We start from the raw sequence: 20998 nt of genomic DNA, 5'->3' as shown, positions 1-20998 counted from the left end.
TAGCCAGCATGCTTTATGCCAACCATGTCTTAGAGAGAAGTCTTAGCATTATTTTGCAGATGTGGGGTTTAAAATGGAAAAAATAAATCACTGGCTTGAAGCTGCCTCTTCTGTTCACAGCAAAGTTGAATAAGCCCTTCCTATTTGCAGCTCAGTTTTTATTCCCCAATTGCTGCAGATCACAATTTGGAAGAGGAGGGGGTATCAGTTAATAAAGCAAATGACGTGTACTGTACTTATTAACACGTTAACCACAGTTATTGCAACTTTATTCATGAGAGAAAGATCTTTGAGACACACAACAGTGTGCCTTCTCAGTGATCATTCCTGCTTTTGGAATGACATGCCCCCAAAGATTCATTCTGCTCCAACTTTTTGAGTTTCTGCAAATTGTTGAAAACCTGGTTCTCCCAGGGTTTTGGGAGTGGGGGGTTTGGTTCAGGTATTTTACGGCTTTCTGTGTTATGGATTGGCTTCCATTGGCTCTACCTTCTTTTCATTGTATATGGTTCTTTTTATTCTTTTTATTCTTATTTCATTATAAGCCACCCCAAGTCATCTTAGAGTCATGCAGTCTCAAAATTGGAATATCAAATTAAATTAAGTTAAATTAAATTCATAGAATGTATTTAAATCAGCTCAGGAAAAAAAAATCTAACAACTGCATTTCCACAATATGTGATGCATTTTAGTTTTAACTTTGCTCTGTGTGTTGTGCAAAATGAACCTATCTAGTTTGTTTGATATACTATGCAAACTCAGAATACAGATTAATTCAATAACAAGATCAAACTTGCTATGAGAATGCAATTAGTGGTAACTATCACTGAATGTGAGGACTGGGGCAAGCAAGACATTTAAGGGCTTTGTTTCTAAATCTTTATAATGGTTTGCTTTATTTTTATTTCTGTCTCTTTGAGTCAGGGGTAATTTGAAAATGTACAACATATAATAAATAACAGTGTTTTAAACTGTTGGATTTCCATTGACTGATCTGGAGGAAGATTAACCAAACACATATACCAACTGATATTTTAAAAGAAAAAAATGTTGATATATAATTCACACATTTATTAAATTCTGAGACTTCCATGACTCTTAAAATTATGCAGCTGTCTTAACTATTTTATTTGTCATGATAATGTTATTACTCTTCCCAATAAGATACTTTAAAATGTCATGATAATCAATATTCCTTCTAGCCAAGTATAATAAAATAATATCCTTGATTAAGAATTCTCCAAATCTCCCTTGGATTCAGTAGCGACATTAGCATAGTTCTGAAATATTCTAGCCTTTATACCGTGACAATAATTTGCAAAAAGAACAATTGTGGGTCTGTTTTTCCCATTAATCTTAGCTGCCTATGTGAGGGGAAGCTGTTGTTGGCATTTGAAAGGAAGTGTTTTTAAACATCTCCGGCCCTGAGAGATTTCATGCACAGCTTTCTCTATGCTTGTTTGAATGAATGCAGGTGACTCGGTGTCTGAAAACTGGCAGAGAACAACTGTGGTCACACTGGTGCTTATTTCTTTAATTTGATCCTTTGGTAGACCATTCATTTTTTTCCCATTACGTGCTTACATTTGCATATCTTGGGAAGTGTTACCACAACAAACAACAGGACTTATTTACTCAAAATGTAATGTGTAACAAGTTGCTACGTAGACCTCAAAGAAAAGCCATGATTAATATACATGCAGAGAAGAGTTCAAAATCTGTACGGTCCTTGGAGATTTCTTTGGCTTCTTTTTCCTCATTTGTTATTATATAAGAAGAAGTTAAAGTAGAGCATTTCAGCAAAAGAGAGAAATACAATTATACTGTAATACCAACTAAGGAAATGTGCAGTGAATGTGCTTGGAAGAATGTTTTTATATACTTCTACTGGGAACTCCTTTCAGTAGTGCCCTGGGTAGGGGTAACACAGCAGCACAAAATTGAAGAGTGACATAGGAGTGAGGGAGTAAAAGAGTGTTGTGATCATCAGTATTAACCTGACTGATGTGCAGAAATTCACATGGCTCTTACAACTCCAACCCCCTTTTTTTTCATTTGCATGATTCTGGTAGCAGTAAGCTGGTCAGGCTGAAAATGTTAATGCCATCTTGAAAATAATTCTATGAAAGTTATTAGCCTATAAAGCGTTTGACTAGCTAGCCTACTTAGACTTCTTCATGTTAATAATGGACATTGTCAAGAGAAATAATATTTGAAGTGCTTTCGTAGCCGGTCCACTGAAGATCTCTTTCTCTCTTTTTACAAGGAGCAACTCATTTCTCTGTTTTGTATGGATTACCATAAACCCCACCAACATCTTTGTATTGTATGCAGTGTAAATTCAGCTCTTATCTTCTGCATCATAAAATGGTCTCAGCTGTGATCCATTTTGTCTCTGTTACAGACCAGGGAACGGTGCAGAAGGTGGTGGTACTGCCCACTAACTCATCAGCAACTGGAGAGCTCATCTTAGAAGAACTGCAAGTTTTTCAGGTTGGTCTCTTTCAAGATTATTCATTCCTTTTCCCCCAGTAAAAACACTTCCATCTAACAAGGAAACAAATAGACACCCAAAACTAGCAAGGCTAACTATAATATATAAAACATACAAGCAAACTTCACTCTTCATGCCCTGATGATGGTACCTACCCTGGTAATAAGATATCTGCAAGGGGAGGGGGGGGACCAAGCTCAGAGAACACCAAAGCTTAACAGTTCAACCCTGAGATACCTATATATATATATATATATATATATATATATATATATATATATATATATATATATTTACTATTGGCACTTTAATCTAAATTAGCTTGCCAAGATGGAATATTTCTTTGGTAAAAGGTAAGGGAAAATCACTGCATTTTCTAGTTATAGTGAAACATTGATATAGCGGACCACATTTTGCAGCAGTTTATCTCGGCTTGCAGGAGGCCAAATTTCAGTGGCAATTTATGCTCTTTCCATTATGCCACAATGCAAATGACACGGTTTGGGCTAATGAACCGCATTTGCATCATAACGTCAAGCCAATGATGTACATTAACAGAAATGATGTACTTTGCATAATAGTTTCATTAAATGATACAAATCACCATGAAGACATACTTTCACACTGAACAGACATTTAACAACAGATGCCCACTCTTTCAGTGGGTCTGTTAAAATGAGGTGTCATTGTATTGATATTGTGAGGCTGGATTTCTCAAAGGAAAGCAAGATTTAAATATTATATACTGCACTTTAATTTGCTTGTTTTTCGTATATTGTCAGCCTGGCTTAAAGAATGTTGATAGCTCTTTCTTTTCCCCTTTCCAGCTTATAAAAACTGCCAGAAATCTGACTTTTTTTTTTTTTTTTGCTTATATCATGATTACAATTGCTTGTGGTGGGATGTCAAATTCTGTGTGTGTGTGTGTGTGTGCGTGTCTTAGTTGAGGTTTCTGACACTAAGCCTCAGATCTTAAAAAAATCAGCTTCCCTTCTTTTTCCCATAACCTAAATGTTACTGGTACTGGAAAGCCATAGGCTTCAATCAGCTGGAGCTATAAAGAAGTGATTTAGGAAGAGAAACCCTAGCATGACCCAATGTTATTGTTTAGATTAATGTTACATTATTCTCCACTGAATGTATATACCTCTCTTTGTATATTTTCAACAAAGACAACATCATTTTACTGAACCATTACACTGATTGCTAAAAGAAGAGTCACATCAGTCCCTTGTAACACAAGTGGACCCTCCTCATCTTCAAAGACCCAGTTCATGCATTTTTTCTAGGTATTTGGAAGCCCACAGGAGATGGAAAGGGACTTCCCGGTTTCACTGTGAACTGTTAGTGGATCCAGAGACATTTGTTGTTTGCCAGCATTTGCATCCAAGTTGTAATTTATACTAAGAAAAGTAGTTACATGTAAGCCAAGTCTGGCTTTTGAAGTTCTCTTTCCCATTCCCAAGCTCATATTGGACTAGGACAGCTATAGGCTGAGCTGCTTTGCAGAAAAAGAAAAGAAAATCAGGAAACTTCTCATATTCTTTCTGAGTCAGGCTGAATTTGGCCTATCTCTCCTTCTAGTTCTCCAGCTTTAAGATCCTTTGGGAGAATTACCTTTTCCAAAATCTCCATCCCCTGCATACTCTTAGGGAGTATGATGAAGCCACTGCAGAGAGAAAGGGAAGGGGAGAATAATTTCCTTTTTAATACAGCCTCATTTCCACAGATGACAAAGGGAAAGTGGATTTAGGGTATGGTGAGGGAAATCTGTAGCTTCTGAAGATGAGGTAAGTGATGAAGACAGTGGAAGGGGGGTCTATTATAGCTTGGATATAATTCAATGTGTAGAAGAATTGGGGAGCTGGTGGTGGGTTTTGCAATCCCTCAGAGTTTCTTTCCAGGCAAAAGTCTGGAAAACCCCTTTGGCAATTTCTGTCAAGCCTTCTGAAAGTTCTCCAAGAAATGACTTGGAGAGCATTTCAGAGTTTTTGGCTGCCTTTCTCTGTCTCTTCCTTATCCTTATCTGCTCTCTGCTTCACAGCTCATTTTCCCTGTGTCTCCCCTTCTTAAACTCACAATGAAAATTAAGCCACAAGTGTGATAGAGAATAAGGATAAACACCTGAGAGAGAGAAAATTAACTAAGGCTTGTCTGGTCCATGTTCAAGGAATAAATTTGCAGTGGGCTGTGCCTGCTAAAGAGGCCTTCAGGGATGATATCATGTCACGTCTGATTAGACATCTCATCTGTCACTAAGTGCTGAGAAAGGATTCCTGGCCTCCAGTTGGATTGAGGAATCCTTAGCATGCTTTCTTTGCAATTTCTTACATATTGCATAGGAGGAAAAAAAATATTTGCTTGTGAATCAGATGTGAAAATCCCAAATGTACAGTATTAAGCCAAACCCATGTACTTTGAAATGCCACCTCTCCAGTGCAAATTGATTGTTGAGTCCCCTTACAGTCCACCATTGGGTGTTCTGTTACATGTTAATGTAGCAATGCTACATGAAAAATGCTGCTGAATTAGACCAAAATCCTACCTAATCTAGTTTCCTAATTCTAAATGAATGACCACAGGGAGGGCAATAACCCAGACTTGTTGATGTTCCTCAGCAACACCGTTTATGGTACCTGTGATCTTAGAAGGATCTTTCTCTAGGGTCTTCATGCTTGGAATTCTTTGAAATCTTTATTCATAAACTTAAATCAATTTATTACATTGAATCTTTGTCAGCCTCTTCCACCACTTCTTTGGCAGCAGATGGCATTATTTAATTATGTGCTATGGGGAGAAAAATATCCTTTTGGCATTCTGAAAGTTCCCATAATTCAGCTTCACTGGATTAAATCTGGAGTGGGTACTGTAAATGCTGCAGGCACCAGTGTGCCCATAGACTCCCTCCTTGATTCTTCTTATGTTTCCTGCCTCACCCAACTTTTCTTAAACATGTTTTTAACAGAAAGGTCCAGGTCCAGGTCCAGATACAGATACAGATACATGGTGAGCTGCAAAGCAAAACATCAGATTCTAGTATTACTCAGATCCCACAAAGGTATCATGCAGAGGGTCCTAAAGAAAGAGACTCTAGAGCATATTGAAACAGATGTAGGTTTCAATTTTTATTTCACTTTCTGAACTAACATCTTTCCTCATACACATACCCTTAACAAACACATACATGACTCCTGAAATTCAATGCCTAACTGACCAGGATAGATTTGCATTCCAGAAAAATTAGACAGGAACTTTACCATGCATAGTACCTTGTTGTGAGTGATGGCTCTGAAAGAGTGCAATTCTCATTCCCTTTTATAGCTTCTGAAAGGTTTCACCAGTCCCAGCTTGATAGTCAGGTCATACCTTCTGGCACTTTTCCACTTGAATACCAATGTCTCATTCAGTTGACATAAGGAATGTCCTCTTGTGAGTGCTATGACTTCTTAGAAACCTTGGTTCAGATATTTTTTTCCCATATGATTCCAGAACAAACCCTTTTATCTTTATGCCCTGCTTTAAATGGCTCTCATATGCTTCCTTGTTCATACATGCCATAAGGAGCCAGGTGGCTCCAACTCAATATATACACAATAATTGCATAATAACATTGGCAACAATATGGCCTTACTGAGGTCTTTCTGATCAAAGAGAAACCTGTGAGGCTATTTCACCTTTTGGTAAGTGGGTGCTTCTGACTGACTATGCCTATCAAGCCCCTTGCAGCCACTCGCAGTTAAAAAAGCTAGTTTCAAACAGAATCTTAACTAGGCAGATATACTGAAAGAAATAAGCATTTTGTTACAGAATCCTGAAAACTGGATATTTGTAGTTCAGCGTTCCATTTGCCAGTATGGCCATGTTCTTTCCATGAAAAGTCCATAACCATGCTCACTTGGCATTTTTTAGGAATAGGTAAATCTTTTGTGGCTGCTTACTTTTAAAATTCCAGATGTGCCTTTGCCCCAAAAGATTGACTACCCTGGGATCTTTGAATTATGAGAGAGAGGAGAATGCATATTACTCATTCTATTTAAAAATGTTCTGAAGTCATTTTTTTCGCCCACTACTTGCTGGATGGGGGGCTCTCAACTGAACAGCCCAAATATAGTGCTTCCTCCTCAAGAAGGTTCTCTGTGAAGCTTTTTCCAGTGGCATTAGCCTTACAACAGCAAATTTAATGTTTTATATAAATTGATATAAATGTAAAATGAAGGATCATCCCAGTTAGAGATCTATGGATCAGCCTAAGTCTGGTCTGTTTCAGTTTTGCATATTCTCAAGTCTGTTCTGCCATTATCGTGAGGTTAAAAAAAAAAAATCCAGGAAAATGTGCAATTATTTGGGAAGCAACTTTCACTAGCATGATTTTTTGTTGTTTATGTATGTTGAGCTGTGTCCTGCATCACAGATTCAAAAGAGTATGAAATCCAAGGGAGACCTGCGTTCCAATCTTTCTAGTCCAAAGAGTGCAAAATGTGAACCAAGTAATATTCTCTAACATTCTGTTCCAGATGAGTCATTTTATTATAATAATTATTATTAGAAACAGATCTCATGGCCCTTTTCCCACAACATGCTTCACTCTGTCAGCTGCTAACCTAGTCAAGACTCTTTATTGATGACTGTGGCAGCGCACAGGTGTACTTACTAGGTAAAGATATATAGGGAATAGCATCCATGCCAACCTTCTCCAGGAGGTCATTCATATCCCGTGAGCCCTTGCATAGGAGTATAGCAGCAGGCATACTCCTGGTTCAAGGGCTCATTGGATACCACTGCCTGGCACTGTGTTTATCCATTGGTTACAGCTGTAGACTTGGCTTAGCCTCTGCAACCAATCCATTTGGAAGGTCTGTTTTGCACCACCAGACTCCAGCAGTGAGTTCTGTAATGGAGAAAGATATATATTTTGGGAGTCACTCTTCCAACTCTTTTTTTCATGGCAAACTAGGTGAGCAAAAGTGGATTGATCGGGTTCAGTGTTCCACAGTTGTGCCTGGATGGAGTTAGAGTTGAACCCTATGCAAAAAATTCAGCCATCCAAAGACCAAGTTCAGCTTCTGCCTAAATCTAGGCTACTGCACCTCATATCTTGTAGAGAGATACATTTCAGCTTGATTTGCCTGGACTTCATTTTTCTTATGCAATTATTCCTGTTAATCTTTGAGCCCTGGAAAATGATATACCCTCTTCTTGGTTATCATATGAGTGTGCTTTACAAAGAGCATACGGTGTATTGTCTCGCTGGTTTAGTAGGACATCCTGTTAACACAACCTGTTGCTCCTTTGTCCTCTTTCTGTTTCCAACTCTGGCCCAAAGAAGCAAAAGAGAGCTACAACTAGCTAGCTGAATGTGTCTTCTGAGCAAGCTGAATGCAAACAAAAAGTCAAATGTGCCAACACTTCACTTGTAACACTGACAGGTTGCCTTGATAAGTGAAAACCAAGCTATGAAATTGTGCGCCTTGTTAGGTATTGCTTGCAAGGAATATTTGATATTTCCCCCATCCTGTTTACATACCAATTACATATCAGCTTTGACCCAAAATGATACATGCTATCATTTTTCAAAGCATAAATAGAAAAAAAAATGTGTTTGGAAAGAGATTGATTAACAGCACAGACTATCTTCAGTTCTGAGACCATTCTTCATGGGCCGCTCATGTAGTAGACCCGTAAGCATCCGTGCCATATCATGTGCCTGGTCAGAGTTTTATTAATGTGGTTATTATGCTGTCACAGGAAATGGTGAAGAGCAAGTTACGAAGCTGGAAGGGTTATTATCAGAAGACTGGACTATCACGTTATGGACTGGAAACTGTTATGACTGGATTAAGCAAAGTAGAAGTTTTGGAATCTAAACTATCATTTCTTTTTGTTTTCCAGAATAATGCTCCGATAACAACAATGGCCATCTCATCTAAAAAGGTACTGAGAGGAAGAACCATCATTGAGCAGTTGTAGTTTGGGGTTTGTAACTATGTAAATGCATTTGGTACAAATGCATAAATTGTAGACCTTGGGATGAATCCTGAACCAGGTCATTGAACATAAATCAGGTTACCAAGATCTGTCAAGGCTAGCGTGTCCCACTGATATAACATTGATTTAATCAAGTCAGTTGGGGTCTGACTCGTTTGATAAACACTTCTTTGTAATTTTTTCCCCAAAATATCATAGTCAAACAGTCAGCCTATGAGGTGGATTAGAGTGAAGAGTAGGGAATGTGCTTTATGCCAAAGATAAGATCTTTACTGAGAAGGGTTTTGAAAGGGTGTCACTCATGTCCATCCCCCACCTTTTGTGTGTGCTATGCGCCAATGCAACCTGATATATATACCCATGGAGCAGTGACCACAGTATGTATACTTGGTATCCTTTTGATTTCTGTGTGAAAGAAATCACACAGAAGATACATACTAATTTCAAGATACATACTAATTTCCCTGGAATTGAAATGAAGGGAGTTAGAACTCTCAGTGCATATTTTTATTGGAAGTATGCAAATATCAGCAGGTAGGCATAACCTGGCTGATTTTGGCTGATCCTGAAAAAGCTAAAAACCAAACAGGGTCAGATTTGGATGGGAGAAGAGGAATACGAAGCTTTAAAAAATCCAGGAGACAATGGCAAATCACTTGCATATTATTTTCAAGAAAGGGCGTAGTTATCGGCGGTCCAGGCTGACTTGAAGGAGACTTGATTTAACATACAAATGGAATTCAGAAGTAACAAAGTGTGCCTTTCGTTTCTCATATAACATTGGGATTTTGCCATTCAAGACATGAAAAAAAAAGTATTGTAGAAGTGAACGATGGCATCCAGCATAACAATCATCCTTCCTCAGGGTGGACAGAGGGTTGGCAGGGATAAAATAACAAGAAAAAAAAACAATGTATCATCTCTCTAGAAGGACCTCAGCTTTTCTCCTGACAGATTTAACTATTATCCTCAATGTTTTGAAAGTTTATATTTAAAACTTCTTTTTAAATATATTCTAAAAGAGAAGTGTAATATTCATTTTGGCATTGGTGACTCAGATCTTGGCTGTGTAATCCTTTGGAGAGAGCAGGAGAACATCGATTTCTATTTATTGCACCCAGGCTAAACATCTTCTTTGAATTCCATAAGCTGAAAGAAACCTATCCATTTCCTTTTGAACAGCAACAGTTGTACGTGAGCTCTGATGAAGGAATCACCCAGGTTTCCTTACACCGTTGTCACATCTATGGAACAGCCTGTGCCGATTGCTGTCTGGCCAGAGACCCTTATTGTGCCTGGGATGGCAATTCCTGCTCCAGGTTCTACCCAACGGGCAAAAGGTGAATAAGGATAGGCCACCTGATCAGGTTTGCAGAGTGAAATGCAACTGTAGTTTTAACATGTTGTTCATTTAGTGGGGAGGTAATAGGGCCACACAGAAGTCTTTCTTTGCTTCTAACCTTTTTAAAGGGTCACGCTGCCCATCTAGATGTTTTCCAAATTAAGAAGACAGCTTTGCCTCTTTGAAGTTTGCCAGTGCAAAGGTTTGTGTTGCTTCCTATATATCAAAGGTCCCACTGTCCTTTCTTTGGAAAGTTTTCAACTGGAAAATTTCATTCACTAACAAGTAACAGAATGATCTACTGACAGCAGGATTCTTCCTCCTGGAAAATCTTGGTTGTGATTTTTCTGTTTGAATGCACATCCCACTTCGATTCCATTCTTTGTTTTTTTTTAATATTCAATGTTTTATTTTTAATATTGCCCCAGAAAGATGATTTATCCAGGAGAAGAGCTGTTGAGGAGGGTTTAACACCATAGCAGAACATATGATTGATATGTAGAAATTCCCAAATTCAGGTTCAGTCCCAAAATGGAGAAGGGAAATTCCCTTTGGAATTTCAACTTTGGAAAATCAGCACCTTTCAGTCTAGCAAAGAGGACTTGGTCTAAGGTAGTTTTCCCTAATCCTGTGATTTCTACAATGAAGATGGTAACATAGAAGTAGCTCAGATGATACCTTCTATTTGCCATCTCTGAGCTAAGAGACTACGCTGGTACTTTTTTGCAGCAAACAGTCTCTACTTTCTCTTCTTACATACTAACTATTGAAAGAATCCTATATGCAAAGGGTTGACTAGTGGTTGGAAGCCTGACTGAATGAACTCCCAAGAATCTAGGATGAGATTTTTTCTCCCCGTCTTGTAGTTGATATCTCCCAACATCTGACATCAAATTTAAAACTTTTTGCATTAGATGGGCAAAACCTCTTATTCTAAAACGTAGAAATGTAAAGAATTATGCACCCATATAGGGTAACCTCCCAGGGGTTTTGCAGACATGGCTCCATTGTGGTTTTTCCAATCCTAAACAAAACAAAAACCATGTGGGGGAAAGTGTAGTTTCCTGTTGTTCTCAATGCTGGGCTGGTCTGAAATAAGACAGTTCCTCAAAACAAGGGAAATTTGGCTGATGCAAGTTTCAGAGCTTGCATCCAAATGCCAAAATGTGACATGAACATTTAGAAATGTCTGTGAATGTCTTAATATCTTCACTGTGTGCACTAAAGAGCACATCATGCTCTTCTTGCAGTAATATTTGTGCTTGTTCTGGTGGGAAAAAAGTAAATGCGTAAATAATGAAGTCTGGGTTTTGCATATTTAGGAAATAAGTTTCTTTATCTATTAAAAAAAAGTTTATGATTGAGAAAAACGTCAGTCACAAGCCAAGTCTCGAAGTCTAGACAGTGGTAGTAACTCCTTTGTACAGACAATATTTTGTTCTGTCTCTTTTCTGTGCCCTATGGATGCCTACAAAGCTTTGTTCCCAAACCATGACTATGAGATGCTTGATATCCTTGCTGTCAGAACCCATCTATGTGCCTGCCAAATATTTTTAACGTCACAGTTATTTACCTGTGGAATTTTACAAATTTCCAAGCTCTTTTTAAGATGGATATTTCCATTGTTCATAGCATTTCTGAAAGAAGTCAACAAGCAGTTCATAACCACTTGTTCTTCTGTGTCTGTGATCTCTTTCAACATTAGTAGTAAAGACTTAAAAGAAATTGCCTCAGAGAAGTGCTTTAAACACAGGGTCAAATTCTTTTTATTAACACATAACAATACTAAAAGGAAAATAAAGGTTCCTTCTAAAAGAAAAAGCCAACCAGAGATCACAACAGAAAATCAAGATGCACTTGCTAAAAAGCCATTTGATCTTCCTTTCCCCAACAACACTGGGAATGGTAATTTTGAAAAATACTGGAAATTCTAACCAAGATCTGCAGTCTTAATCCATAATTCCAATGCTGAGTTTTCTAAAATTGAAACAGGCATCTGTTCCTAACCAGAATGATGCCCAAATTGTGGTATGTGGTTGTGATGTCACAATGCAAGCTCTGCTCTTTTGTATCTATGCCATGACATCACATTCAAGGATGTAAGGGTTGGAGTTGCATCACATCAGACACTTGCCCTGTCTACAGACACCTATAAATATACCATTTGAAGCTGTATGACTTTCTGGATATTCATTCCACCAAAAGGAATCACACTTCCCAGTTAAAGATTTATATTCTTTAAAATAATGGAAACAAGTTTCCAATTACCATTTAACATATTGCTATTTAACATATTGCTACATGTGCAAAACATACAGTGAGTTATCTTTTGACTTAATTATCTTTAGATAAACCCAGTGAAATCAATGCAACTAAGGGATGTCTAACTCTTCTAATTTCATTCATTCTGCTCTAATAAATAGCTCTGAGTGCTATATGTAAAATATCACAATAATGAAGCATGAATACATGAATCTTTATATAATGTAAAGATCTAAGTATTTATTAATCACAGGAATGAATTTGAGCAACTTGCTTAGAAGTTTTTTTTTTGTTTTTTTTAAGTCGAGTATTTTTACATCCTAATAAACACGTGGCTATTTAAAGGAATTTTGCAATTACATATTTTTCTTTTCCTTTAATGTCATAGGCGGAGTCGAAGACAAGATGTGAGACACGGAAATCCCATGACTCAGTGTCGAGGATTTAACCTCAAAGGTACTTTGACCTAAAGGATGGCTGGGTTATAAAAAGAGATGGTCAGTGAATCATACTGGCCATTTAATACACGAGGAAAAATAGTATAGTACCCATAAATGTGTAGCATTGTTTTCCTTCCCTTTGTGAGCTGTGTCTTATTGTTAAATTAACAATAAGTGGTTTGTTCCAAAAACAACTCTACCTACAATACTGGCCAACATGACACCACAAATGAAGATATCTCCATGACCTTTTGGAGCATGACTACTTTATTTTTCTGACTTCAGTGCATTGTGCATCGGGTCAATGGGTTCCCTGAATCATCACCAGCCATACAGTCCCGAATAAAGAGAAGTTCAATGGGAGCTTCAAGGTGGCTGGAAAGCTAGGGGTTTTTTTTGCAGATATCGAAATGGGCCCTATTTCAGTTTTCATGTCCTATGTCTTATACTGAAGGAGGGCTGACACATCTGAAGCTTTTCCAAAATTCTGAAGCAGATAGTTCTTGGAAATCAAAGCTGTAAAGCAAGCTGAACATAGCCTATACACACAGACCAAATAAAACGTTACTTACTTCTTCCTTTTTTTAAGGCTTAGAACTTCTTTCTTCCCTGTTCCCTTAACTGGAAAGCAATAAACAGTCTCTGATTCCAACACTTAAGATTATATGAGGCTATTACATTTTGACTATAATGAGCAGCATTTCTAAAAATAGATGGACAGACCCTGCTAGATTCCCACAAACACCCTTTCTCTTAGATTAATTCATTAAATTGTTAAATTGCTTTTGGTTTCCAGAATATGTTTTTATGAAAGAAAAAATCAGTTTATGAATGTCTGACTGATCATACTCAGGGCAAAATTTCATCTCTGCTCCTGAAACTTCATCTTGGTGTTATTTCCATCTATTTTTTTTTTTTAAAAAAAGCATTATCAGGTCCATGTTATTATTTGAAAAATTGTATTCCTTTGAGTATATTCAGCTAATCATGGGACAGTGAGTAGAGTGGAAAGCCTCTCAGCCAATCACAAATGAGCATAGATCATTGTCTGTGTATTGGGCAAGTAGAGTGGAAAGCCTCTCAGCCAATCACAAATGAACATAGATCATTGTCTGTGTATTGGGCAAGTAGAGTGGAAAGCCTCTCAGCCAATCACAAATGAGCATAGATCATTGTCTGTATATTGGGCAAGTAGAGTGGAAAGCCTCTCAGCCAATCACAAATGAGCATAGATCATTGTCTGTGTATTGGGCAAGTAGAGTGGAAAGCCTCTCAGCCAATCACAAATGAGCATAGATCATTGTCTGTGTATTGCTCTTGCCCTGACTGTTTTCGGTGGTGCCAGCCCTGTCCTCATGCCTTATGCCACTGTTTTTCTTTTTGTATGAAAATTCTTTGCATATGCAATTGTTAATGTGTTTTCTTCTTTTCAAAACCATCACCTACAAAATAATTAAATATGGATAGATTTTTTTTTTCCTGCTGCATCTGATGATTTTGTAAAAACGTCCTCTTTTAAAAAACCACTATGGAATATTAGTGGCCAGTCATTCTTTCTCTCAGACACACCATATCTCACCATATTGTCATTGAGATAAAATAAAGATTAATTCACATGTAAGTTACATGAAAATACCTGAAATTAAGACAGGATGACAATAGCAAACTGAATATTAGCATGCCATGATAGAGTTGTAAAAATTAGACATCGGAATTTATATTTTTTTAAAAATATCTGTTAATTAGAACTTTGAAAAACTACACCTTGAAAGATCACACACCTGGAAAAGTATTAGAAAATGTGGAGGTCAAGATCTTGTTGGACTTGAAAATACACATTGACAGACACTTGAAACACAACACACCAAACATTACTATTATTGAAAAGAAAAAAAGTATGGGGATAGTCAAATTGGTGAAAAACAAATGAAAAAGTAATAATATTGGAATTGAAAGACTTTGGAATAAAAAGTCAACTATAATACCTAGTAATTGAAGCTCTTGGAGCCATATCAAAGGGATTCACCAAATTTTTGGAAGTTTTAACTTTACCAGACTTAGCATCACTGACTTCATAAAAGACCATCTTTCTTGGAACTTCCTATGTTTTACAATGTACTCCCATGATTTCTAAGCACTTGGTTAGAACCCTAATCATCAGCAAATACCCAGATTGTGGTATTTGTTGGATGAATAGATGATGATGATGATGATTGTTATTTACACCCAGGCTACCAGATAGTTCTGAGTGGATCTAGGATGGTTATAGATAGCATCATAGAATGTGCCCTGTTTCAAGTAATGCAACTAATGTAACTGATGAGTTAAGATTCTGTCCATTTCTATTATGTCCAAGTGCTATTGCAATCTTTTAGTGTGGCTTCTAGTGTACCAAATACTATTGGCCCAACTATGACTCTCATGATGTTGATGATGATGTTTTACATTCTAGCTTACCGAAATGCAGCTGAGGTCATTCAGTATGGAGTCAAGAATAACACCACTTTCCTTGAGTGTACACCTAAATCTCCACAAGCTTCTGTTAAATGGCTTTTGCAAAAGGACAATGACAGAAGGAAAGAGGTGAGTGATCTTAATGAAAGGCATTGAAGGAGCAAAGGAGAAACAATGTGTGTTAACTAGAGCCCAATCACTGATTGGGTCTACTGATCATAGAGCCGATGTTTTTTTCAAGATGCAAAAAATAACAGCATTCCTTAACTCACCAAGAATGCTCACAATTGAGATAGCAAAATCTTTTAACTGCTTCAAAGTGCATGAGTGAACTAAGAACATAATCTGATAGAGTGGAGGGCCAGTCATAATCCACCAGTTTGTTTATGGACAGTGCCATGGTAATGCCAAAATGATAGAATATTAGTTGTTATTCGCAATACAAACTTTGCTTGGCAGAGTTTGCATCACGTTGTGCATTTATCCCTTCCCCTCTGTGGATCCCCATTGTCAGTGCCCAGCACAGCTCATTCTAGTTGCAATGTGACTCAGTCCTGTTTGGTACAGTAATCATGCTGGACTTGAGCAGTAATTTTCAGAAGGTCAGGTTTTCTACATTTTCTAGGATAGTTCAGGTCATACTCATAATAAATTTTAATTAAAGTTAATTTAGGTCATTATCTTAATTCCCAGGTTTTATTGTCAGCTTGTTTAATAAATCTGTCACTGCCATCTGGTTTAATAAATCGGATGGATGGATGGATGGATGGATGGATGGATGGATGGATGATGTTCCATCAAGTTGGTGTTGACTTTTAGTGACCATATAGGTAGATTTTATCCATGATGATCTTTCCCTAACCTGGTCTTTCAAATAAATCTGAGGTAAATGATTATATCTTCAGTTTATTTAACTTACATATATAATATTGGCAGGATCCAGGATATATCCCCTTGATAATAAAAACGGCATAATCTAGCCAGTGATTTTGAATAGGAGAGACTTCAGAACAGGTTAACTTTGGCTGGATCTCATATTCTGGCAGCAGACAGCCAATCTAGTGTGGTAGTTAAGGTACCAGGCTAGAAACCAGCAGACCATGAGTTCTAGTCTTGACTTAAGCATGAAGCCAGCTGGGTGACCTTGGGCTAGTCCCTCTCTCTCAGCACCAGGAAGAAGAAGGCAAGGACAAACCACTTCTGAAAATGTTTCCAAGGAAACTGCAAGGACTTATCCAAGCAGTCACCAGGAGTCAAGATTTACTTAACGGTGTGCATGCGTGCATGCACAAACACACAAAACAAGCTAAGTCTGAGGAACAAGAGAGAAGGTGATATAGAAAGGGTTTTTTGTAGGAAGGAATTAATCTGAACTAAAAATACTCCCAGCAGCAAAGTTTGTCCTGACTATAGTGTAATCACATTTTCCATTACCGTCTTGTCCCAGACTCTCAAATTCAGCTCTCTAGTGAATGGGGTAATTGTTTACAGGGAGCTAGTCTTCCTTTAGTGAAATAAAATGGAACACTGTTTTTATTTACAGATTGTTTCCCTGTGGGGAAAAAAAAATCCTTTTATACTTCTTTGGATAAGAATTTTATACTTCTTTGGATTTATACTGCTAGTATAAATCCTTTTATACTAGCAGCATTTGCATCTGAATAATAAATAGTACATCCAGCCCACACATGTTGAAAGGAGAATTAAGTATGCTGCTTAATTAAAATTAAAAGTTAATTAAAAGTCCTTTTGCCCATTAAAGAGTATAGCTTAGATTAATAATTTCCATTAGCAATTGAATGTCAAATTAAATACTTAAACTATAGAAATCAGTGGCCTGGGTCTTAAGGATTGCCCTCCATCATCACGTGTTTCCAGAATGCAATGGCTGATGAATGAAGAAAACCCAAAGACTTATTAATAATATTAAAACACTTTTTTTCCACAAGGTTCTTAAATTTCTAAACATATATTTTAATTGTCCCTAGGTCAAACTCAGTGAAAGAATCCTAGCAACTCAACAAGGGCTTTTAATTCGCTCAGTGCAAGAAGCTGACCGTGGACTTTACCACTGTATTGCAACAGAAAATGGCTTCAAGCAAACAATAGCCAAGGTTAACTTCAAGGTTTTGGATTCAGACACGGTGGCCTTCATGACTGAAAAGTGGTCTCCATGGACCTGGGCCAGTTCACTCCATGCTTTGCAGTTTCATCCAAAGGATCTGGCTGGGTCTTTCAGTCACTCAGAACTGCAGATGATTAATCAATATTGCAAAGACACACGGCAACTTGGGCAGCAGGCTGAAGATCCCCAGAAGATGAGAGGGGACTATGGCAAACTAAAAGCCCTTCTCAACAGCCGGAAAAGCAGGAACCGCAGAAATCAGTTGCCTGGGTCTTAAGGGCTGACCTCTGTCATCAAACTTCTTTTTTGTCACCATTGTCATCTTGTATCCTCACTCAAGGGATTTGTGTTTATTTGGTGGTTTTGTTTCCCTGCTGAGAGTAGAGCTAAACAGTACTAAAGCACACTCTGTAAAAGTTCAGGACATGCAAACTGTCTAAGCTAAAAACAGAAAAGCGGAGACCAGATCCAAAGAGATTCCCATTGTGAAGTAACCTATTGACTCCACCTTGCGTTCACTCTCTAAGTCTGATGATGAGCCTTAACAGAGAGTATTATGCCATGTTTCCATGTCAGCTTTGTTTTCTTGATAAGGAGAGCAGATGATGATGCACTGAATGTCCAGCTTGGAATAATGCAAGGTGGGAAGAAAGAGTTGGTTAAAAGAAAGAGTGGGTTGGAGTGGTCCTTATAGGCAGGTCTTCCATCTACATATATAATTGTGTGTGTGTGTGTGTGTGTGATTCTCTGTTTCCGGTACATTGCATTGGAAAACTAGCCCTTGTGGATGCCCAAATTCAAAAGTCAATATCCCAGGTTAATGCCACAAAAGTATCATGCTCACTAGGAATTATGGGGTTATGAGTATACCGCAACTAGAGAGCACCAGATTCAGGAAGGCTAATCTCACCACTGTGAGTGCATTTACCATTTTCAGTTAGCAGACATCAAAAGTGTTCAGCTTCCATTGTGTATTTGTATAAAAAGGAACTTAAAAGCAGATATACACCTCCAAAACTACAAGACCCATATCAAATGAAGGAGAAGAGTAGCATGAACGTAAATATTTACTGGAAGTTACAATAATTTATTTTATTACACATCTCACATGTAGTACAATAATACACGCAATATACATAACACACATAGTTAATTATGTGTAGACAGATTTACATCAGTAATTTGATTTAATTAGGAATTTGAAAAATGTCTTAAATTGAACCTGAAAAAAGTTAATGAAATACCCACCTGCAACCCTCAGAGATATACAGCATAGCCTCCATAATGATGGGAAAGTTATCAGTACAGATATAGATATATAGATACATATACAAGTACAAATACAAATACATACAGGTGGCTGTGTTCCATTGTATTCATTGTATTGTCCAATCTCTTGTGTAGTGATATAATCTGTTCATGATATGTGTTCATAAAGTGCAAAGGAAACATAGACCTGTACCAAGGCCACCCTTAGCAACACCAAAAATTAAGTCTTCTCCATTAGCTTCATTCCACCCTTCTTGCGCTGAGAAGGTGGGTCAGAAAGGACATTCTTAGTACATTCATCTGAATACATTTAGAATCTTCTGCATGATCTGGAATGTTGGGTTTCCAGTCATGGAAGATCTTAAAGTATCTGGCTTTCCATGCTCTATGGGGGATGGTCAAGAGTGAAGTCCAAGGAGAAGAACATATGGAAGTGCAGTTGGCACCTGTGCCACCAGTTCCCTCCAATTTGTGGTCAAGTGTTGATAGTGGGATAATGATGAAAAATCTGTACTTTCAACTCTATCATTTTCTCATTTATCTTCATGTTAAATTTAATTAAATTCAGCAATAGCTTGTGATTCTTTTGAAGACCACTCAACAATATGGCTATCTCTACTAATGTATGCCTTTGGTATGCAGTTTTCCCTAATATGTGCACACATTCTTTATTTATGCATTTTTAACTTTTTTAACAGGAGAATTGCATTGCAAAATTCAAAGAAGTACAAATAATGATGGCATCTGCATAAGGCAGAATATTCATTTGAGAAATGTGAGTCAAGTAGGAACATACAAAAAAGTGAACCAAGCAAATTGATTCCTTGTCCGTAGTCTGGACTGAAAGGTTCAGAGTCATCCAGTTTTCCCCTGAGACGCTCTCAAGAAGCAGCTGTGCCAAACAGCCTCTAATACCATTTTGGTCTTGTGTGAATTCTACCTAATCTATGCGCTCTTCTAACAGCATTTCATGCAAACTGAGAGGTAGTTATCAAATCTGTTGTGGTTTACCCCACCCCGGGTCAGGGTATTCTTTCTCCAAGACATTTCTCAAACAGATGTTTAGCTTCCCACACAAATAACTCCCAGTTCTCATGTATAACCAATTTTGTAATTTAAATAAATTACAAAGCATACCTAAAGATGAACAGCTTCATGCCCTTTTTAAAGCACTTAACCAAATTTCTCTTAATGTTGCAGAGTTTTCAACCTCCCCAAGAGTAAAATAAGCCTGTGTAAGCATAACTCCACTTTGCCTCCATTTTTAATCTTCCTTGTGATAACTTCTATCAATGGGAGGTTTTGTTTCCTCTTTACTAAACCTTCCACTGATCATAAAGAAATGAATAAAGCTGCCAACTTCTAGTCTGTTCTCTGTTGTGCTTCTCAATGATGCTTAATGAAGTGTCTGGTTTTAGACAGGACCCCCACAAGTTCTTGGGGACAAAGCTCAAAACTGAGCACACTGCAGAAATATTCCTGAAAGGAAAATCAATATGGAGAGTGAGCTACATCATAGTATGATGACACTTAATTGCAGGGCACAGCAGTAACCTACTTTAAAGACACTTCTAATTAACTTTTTTCAAGCATTACATTCAAAAGAGGAAGACCGATCTCCCAAGTTGAATGCCCATTGTGCATAGGGTGTGCTGGCCCACATGAAAATATTCGCTCTCAAGCATTTCTTGGCTGATCCTAGAATTGGAAGTTATGCAGGCTGTGATTTAAAGATACTAATTTCTGATAAGTAAGTTTATTGCAAAATCTAGGGCAGCTGTTTGGAAAGAATTCCAACAACTGCAAGCTCTACTGAAACTGAACTCAAGATTAATTCTTGGTGGTTTCTTCCTCTGGACAGTTCAACAAACTTGACACATTCTGCTTTTGGTCAGGAGGAAGCATTTACCACCTGTCCCTTGTTACTGTAATATATTAGTCTGGTTTCAAGCTGCTTCCTTCTGATCTTGCCAGGACTAGTTCTCACAGCTACTTAACAAAAAATTGCTTTCAGTATAGCATAAATTCTTTCTATCCACCATGAGAACACAAGTTAAGAAGCCAATAATTAGGTATACTGGGTTAGGAAGGGAAAGAATTATGTTTAGCCCTTATAATGCAATTAAAACAGCCTTCCTTAGATGTGCTGAGTTTCAACTCCTATAATTCCCCAACATTCATCCTGATGCAAGAACCAAAATCCAATACATCTAGTGGCTACATTTGAGTAATATCAAGTTGGCATTGCCAGTGGAGTGCTACAGAATAGTTTTCAAAATGGTACATACATAGTATCATGGGGCCACCATTAAGAAACCAGAATATTAATGTAACCTTCACAGAATAAGGCTACCTCCTGTATTCTTATTTTGTCTTCCTATATAGGTTATTTCTGAACATGGCAATTTCCAACTGCCATATCTATAAATAACATCATCCATCCATCCATCCATCCATCATCTATCTCAGAGTACAATTAATACAGTATTAATAACAGTGATAAAAATTGATTTTAGGATGAAGCACTAGAGTTGGTAAGAATTCCAGGGCACCATTCTTTAAACAGCCAGCTTCAGTTACAGCTAAACTGACACTCATTAGATCTGAGAAATTATGATAATTAACAT

The 20998-nt window shown here is 37.6% G+C and overlaps 2 protein-coding genes across 2 annotated transcripts in view; one reads left to right on the top strand and one right to left on the bottom strand.

Moving 5' to 3' along the window:
• SEMA3C (semaphorin 3C) overlaps positions 1-19736 on the top strand; it is a 175298-nt gene extending 155562 nt beyond the window's left edge. The window contains exons 13-18 of the mRNA XM_063308094.1: positions 2405-2493; positions 8384-8425; positions 9662-9819; positions 12472-12539; positions 14976-15106; positions 16966-19736. Coding sequence (XP_063164164.1) covers positions 2405-2493; positions 8384-8425; positions 9662-9819; positions 12472-12539; positions 14976-15106; positions 16966-17379 — 902 coding nt within the window. The 3' untranslated portion in view covers positions 17380-19736. The remainder of the gene's footprint in view (positions 1-2404; positions 2494-8383; positions 8426-9661; positions 9820-12471; positions 12540-14975; positions 15107-16965) is intronic.
• The window catches only part of LOC134500729 (platelet glycoprotein 4-like), a 461190-nt gene that overhangs the window by 294713 nt on the left and 145479 nt on the right, over positions 1-20998 (bottom strand). The gene's annotated exons all lie outside the window — the stretch shown is intronic.

This window comes from Candoia aspera, chromosome 7, assembly GCF_035149785.1.
Source record: "Candoia aspera isolate rCanAsp1 chromosome 7, rCanAsp1.hap2, whole genome shotgun sequence".
NCBI lineage: Eukaryota > Metazoa > Chordata > Lepidosauria > Squamata > Boidae > Candoia > Candoia aspera.
This window is presented reverse-complemented; position numbering and strand designations above follow the sequence as displayed.